General features: G+C 42.5%; 1 protein-coding gene across 3 annotated transcripts in view; it reads left to right on the forward strand.

Moving 5' to 3' along the window:
- Window positions 1–6056, forward strand: part of Bora (BORA aurora kinase A activator) — a 26931-nt gene that overhangs the window by 11948 nt on the left and 8927 nt on the right. For all 3 annotated transcript variants that reach the window (XM_021182151.2, XM_021182152.2, XM_029468729.1), the window contains exons 6-9: window positions 3345–3410; window positions 3958–4014; window positions 4504–4667; window positions 5246–5381. In XM_021182151.2, coding sequence (XP_021037810.1) covers window positions 3345–3410; window positions 3958–4014; window positions 4504–4667; window positions 5246–5381 — 423 coding nt within the window. The remainder of the gene's footprint in view (window positions 1–3344; window positions 3411–3957; window positions 4015–4503; window positions 4668–5245; window positions 5382–6056) is intronic.

Below are 6056 nucleotides of genomic sequence, written 5' to 3' on the forward strand. Positions count from 1 at the left end.
GGCTGTCCTGGAACTCACTTTGTAGACCAGGCTGGCCTCGAACTCAGAAATCTGCCTGCCTCTGCCTCCCAAGTGCTGGGATTAAAGGCGTGCACCTCGCCTGGTTTAACAGTTGCTTTTAAATAGAGTTGAATTATGATTGCCATTTTCAGTGGTTTTTTTTGAAGGTTAGTATATTAAATACAATCCTCAGGTCACTTGGGTTATTTTGATGACTTGCCTAGTTTTTACACAGCCAGAGGAACAGTGGGGACAAGAAGATTTGGGGGCAGGGTATATAGCACAACTGTTCATCTGTGAACTGTACGGAGCACGTGCAGGGTAATCCAGCAATCCCACAGGCAGTGGGTGTCTTATATTTGCTCTCTTGGTCATTTGTTTCTGACCACTGACTGTAGCGTGGATGTGCTCTTAGTATGAGGAAGACATTCCTTATGGAAGCACGGCGATGCTACACATGGCTGGCGGGAGCAAGCACTTTCTCTACAAGGGCAGCACTAAACGCTTTCTAAGCGCTTTCTAAACGCTTTCAGGAGTTTCTCACAGGAGGAAGTCAGGCAGTCATTGGCCTCTGCTGCTGCTGAGCCATCGCCAGGTCAGGAAGGTTGGAGCACATATTAAGGCTACTGGGAGGTTGGAGCACATATTAAGGCTACTGGGATGGGAAGAGTGATAGAACGGGATTAAAGCCAGCTGTCCCGTACCATAGCATTGTCAGCCATTATAGACTCACAGCGGCAGGGGATATGGAACAGAGACCTGGATCGTGGCTGTCCCGGTATTGAGCAGAAGAGTCAGTATTCAGTAGTCAGTCTTTTTGATTCTGATTAAGCTAGAGAATTAGCCTCACGGCTTTGAAGTTCTGTGTTCATGGCGACATTGTCATAACTACTAGCCTCTCCCCGTTCCCATGTTTTAGTATTGGATTTTCTTGCAGATGATTATACCTTCATATAATCTTAGTTTGTAGTAGTAATTTGTTTTGAGAAACTTTTTATTCCTGAAGTGAGGCAGTCTCAGAAAAACGCAGAAAAGACAGTCTTTATAAAGGGGGCCCAGCTTGTTGTCGTGTACTGTAGCGTCAAGAGATACTCTACAAAGCTGTGCTGCATCAGGTAGCGCTATGAGCCTAGCTTTCAGGACAGTCACACTCCTGCACCTGTTGCTGTAAGCAGTTGGACGAAAAGAGTTTGTTCCAAAGTAGCTTTGGAAAGCTGAGTTTATGTGTGCATGTGCATAGGCGAATGTGTGAAGATGTTCTCGTCACCCCCGGAGGACAGAACAGTGTGTCCTCCTGCAAGGAGAGTAGACTTACTCATGTCCAGAATAATAGAGGAGGCTTCCCTTTGCAGAATGCCTCCCCTCACCCCTCCTTCTTTCCTTCCTTCTTTTATTCTCTTTCCTCCTTCTCTTCCTCTTCTTCTTCCTCCTCCTCTTCTTTCTTTCTTTCTTTCTTTCTTTCTTTCTTTCTTTCTTTTTTTTTTTTCCTTGAAATGAGGTCCCCTGTTTAAGTCTTGATCTTTGATCTTCCTGTCTATACTTGTTGAGTTCTGAGGTTCCTGCTGATAGACCACCATACCTAGGGAGTGCCATGCTGGGGACTAAACCCAGAGCCTGTGCGTGGTAGGTAAACATGAGCTTTATTTTGGCTCCATTTTGGAGGTTTCAGGCCTCAGCTGATTGGCCTTTCTGCCCTGGGCCTGTAGCAACGCAGCACAGCACAGTGCATCATGGTAGGAGAGCTCGATGGAGCAAACCTCTTCTAATTGTGGCCAGGTATGGAAGAGAGAGAGGAAGGAGAGAGACTGTGGACTCTCTGTTCCCTTCAAGGGTCCACCCTATTGGCTAATAAGACCTTCAAGTGAAGCCCCACACCTTAAAGCATATACATTTCTTTTTTTTTTTTTTTTTTTTTTTACTTTTTTTTTATTAGGTATTTTCTTCATTTACATTTCCAATGCTATCCAAAAAGTCCCCAATACACTCCAATACACTTCCCCCCCCCCCACTCCCCTACCCACCCACTCCCACTTTTTGGCCCTGGCGTTCCCCTGTACTGGGGCATATAAAGTTTGCAAGTCCAATGGGCCTCGAATATATATTTCTAAATAGCACTAAGCTGAGGATAAACCCACTGGGAAACATTCTAGATCCAAAAGATAGTATCTGTTGCGTGTCTAGCATGCCTTGTACATGACAGAGCTACTCTGTGTTACCTCCATTGGGTTTGGTGCAGAAGAATGGGAGGAAACTGTATCATAATGCTTAGTTCCCAGACAGTGATATCCCAGTTATTTTGGGAGAGTCTGGAAACTTTAGGAGGTGGGTGGGGCCTTAGAGGAAGTGGGTCACTGGGGCAAGTCCTTGGGAGTATCTTGTCCCTCTCCTTCACCCTGCCCTGTGTTCTGCTGTGGTGAAATGTGCACTAGAGTGAGTCTTTCCTCTTGTGAGATTGCTCACTCACCCCAGGAGAGCAGCAGTAAAACAGATGGCAGCCGACGCTCCGAGGGGTTGGAAGCCTAGCAGGAAGGTGTTCGCACTTCATTCTAAAATCAGCTCCTGGGTTTTGGCAGAAGGGAGCATAAAATCCAACATTGTCTTTATTGTGCCCATTCTGACAGTATTGATCCAGCAAAGATGATTCAGGCTTTTGCCCACTCCTTTCCTGTTCTCAGTTACGATTGGTCAACTCTGTAATTCTATACTGGATCTAGTGATTGATAAGTTGTAAATCAGAAGATTTAAAAAACATGAATTTTTTTTTTTTTTCAGACAGTGTCTCTGCTGCTCTGGCTGTCCTGGAACTCTCTATGTAGACCAGGCTGTCCTTGAGTTTACAGAGATCTCTTATCTCTGCTTCCCAAATCCTGGGATTAAAGGCGTGTGCCAGCGTGCACTACAGTGTCATTGTTGACTCTGATGAAGTCGAGCATGGTTTTATTCATCACGTGTCAGGGTTTCTTTGTCAAAATAATCTAATATTTTAGTTGAGTTTTACTAAACTCATTTTAGGGAAATTAAATGACACAGTCTGTTGGAGATATATTGACCTTATGTGCTCATTCAACAATGTATATACATATGAAAACATTAGTTGTATACCAAAGCCACATATAATTATCTGTCATTAAAAACTAATAATTACATGAGACCTTCTCAGTTGGTATGGTAATCTTTTATTTTATTTTTGTTAAATAATCCAACAGAAACATAACAAAATTATAAATTTAGATATTTATCCTTAAATATGAAAGACTGTAGTGTGTAGCATTTAATTCTGGAAAATGTAACCCTGACTTAAATAAGTATACGATTAGGATTTCTCTATTTAAAATATTTTACAGGTGTAAGTAGCAATGATGACTCTCCTGGTGGGAAAAAGACAAGTCTTCCCTCTCAGAAGTGCAACGGTAGGTGTGAGCAGAAGGACTCTGGGAAGGAACGTGCTGCAGGTTAAGCTACAGTTAACGTAAACACAGTCCATTCATTTCCACTTAAGACAGCTTTGTCTTGAGAGCTGACTTTTAAAAACTCTTAGGTTAAAACATTGTATTCAGCCACATTTTAGAAAAATAGCAGTCGTGTGTTGCTTCCGTATGTAAAATAGGTGAATTGTGAATTGATTTCTGGCTTGGGAAAGACCTAAAGAAAGCACAGATGTGTTAATATGACAGCCCCCCTAGTGTCTGCTGGTGTAATGGTGACTGGTGCTTGGTTCCGTTCCAAGTACCAGTCTTCTCCCAGCGTCTGTCTGCCCTTAGCTCTGATCAGGAAGCTGGGGGAAAAGAAGCAGAGGAGGGTGGCGGGCAGGGCACGGAATGGAGTGCACCAGTGCACTGGTTGTCTTTCCTGCAGCGTGCGGGGACAGGGCTGGTTGGCAGGCACATGTGCAGCCCGTGCCATGGGCTGCCACATGCTTTTGTGTGTGCATACTTGCATCTCTTTGCTTACTTCTAGCTGCCTGCCAGACTCTGCTGTCTCTTCCTGTGGATTTTAACTTGGAAGCCGTATTAGGTAAATGCCGTATGACTTGAGTATTTCATCAGTATTAAATCAGAAGTTTTCATTTTGTTGGCTTTTTGTGAATGGTAGTGTTGTCATTAAATAGTAAACTTCTAAATTTTTCTGTTTCTTGAACATTTCCTAAGTTAGTGTTTTTATCATAGTGAACTTTACTGTGGGCAGCAAATGATTACATTTTAATGGTGCTGGTATAAGACAATACTGATAACAAGTCAGGCGTGGTGGCACACTCCTGGCAATCAGCAGGCTCAACAAGTTCAAGGCCGTCCTGGGTTCCATAGTAAGGCCCTGACTCAAAACAATAACAACAGCAAATAAATAATGAAAAAACTCTCAAAATAAAGAATAACACTTTAAACATTATACACACATGTATGAGAAAATTTCAAACATGTTTTATGACTGTTTTAAAGATCGGTGCTACAAGTACAGTTTACTTCTTCCAATGACTAGCTTTCTTTTTGTTGTTGGTAAATACAGGAGACTATTTTAGAGAAGATGACTTTGTGGCCCACACTCCTGGGAACCTCAGCTCTTCATCTCTGAGAAGAAAGCTCTTTTTGGATGTGAATGGAAGCATCTCGGACCCTTTGCCTTCACCATCTCCTGGAAGTCCTCCCTACAGTGCCCGGGGATCGCTCGAGGTGTTTTATCCAAAGGACTTGTCTCTGTTACTGTAGAAGCCCTGTGTAGATACCATGTGCCATAAGGAGTGTGTCGTAGATATGCTTGCATGGAAATACTCAAATCACATCTAGGGACGTCACCCTGGGGTATTCAGTTTCCTGAGAATGTTCTCAGTTTGCATGTATGATTCCAGCAGATTTCACTTTTGTACTTATAGGTAGAGAGGTGTACAGATTGTCTCAAGGAATTGCAGCCTGGGTTACCTACTGAATTAACAAGATTAGCAGTGTGACAACTGGATTAGCATTGATGGAGTAAATTAGAGACATTTTCACAGACAGCTATTTGATATGAAATGCAATGAATGATTTGTTTAAACCAACTCATTTTATGTTGAAATCTTATTTCAAGAATTTTTAGCAGTCATATCTCTGTTGCAAGGTGCCTTTTGTTGCTGGTTCTTGTGAGCTCCTAGTTTATAAGCATGTTGTGAAGATGACAAAGAACATACAGTATAACCACGGCAAAGGGAAATTAAATATATTCACTGATCACTGACTTGATTTTTCCTTTTTAATTTTATTTTTTATCACAGGGACAGTTTTCTTCCAGCCCCATTCAGAACAGTGTGAAAAAATACAGTTTGGGAAGCGTAACCACAAGCCCGTCGGCTATTTCCTCACCTACCTTCTCACCTATTGCACTTCAAGTAGGAAAGACGCCGCTCTCAGGTATTTCTCAGAACAATGTACACAGCTACAATGTGTTCTTAAAAGGCTCTTTTAGCAGTTGTAAATGAACACTTTGGTATTAACTTGTAGAAACTTTTTTTTTTTTAACAAAAGGATCAAGGTAAATCAAATGTACTAGCTAATGCTATAAATTCCAGTACTCGAGAGGCAATGCAGAAGGATCATAAACTCAAGGTCACCCTGAGGATACTTAGATTCATGGCTTGAGCTACCTAGTAAGGCTGTTGTGGTTTAAGTAAGAATTTCCCTCATAGACTTATATATTTGAATGCTTAGTCATAGGAAGTGGGATTCTTTGAATGAACCAGGGTTAGGAGTTGTGGTCTTGATGGAGACTAGGCCCGGTCTCTCTCTCCCTCAGGGCCTGCTGGTCGGGATGCAGGCTTACTGCTCCCTCACCATGTGCACCGCCATGGTTACAGACTAACCCTCTGAAACTGTAAGCTAGCGCGTAATGGAATGCTTTCTTCTGTAAGAGTCGCTGTAATCATGGTGTTTCTTAATAGCAGTACAACAGTGACTTAAGACAAAGACCCTGTCTCAAACAAAGGGGGGGGGTGGCGTGCCTGAGGAGCAGAGAGTCTGCTCTAAAAATGTAAGAAGTGAAGTGAAAGATCTGTATGATAAGAACTTCAAGTCTCTGAAGAAAGAAAT

Source organism: Mus caroli, chromosome 14, assembly GCF_900094665.2.
Source record: "Mus caroli chromosome 14, CAROLI_EIJ_v1.1, whole genome shotgun sequence".
Classification (NCBI taxonomy): Eukaryota; Metazoa; Chordata; class Mammalia; order Rodentia; family Muridae; genus Mus; species Mus caroli.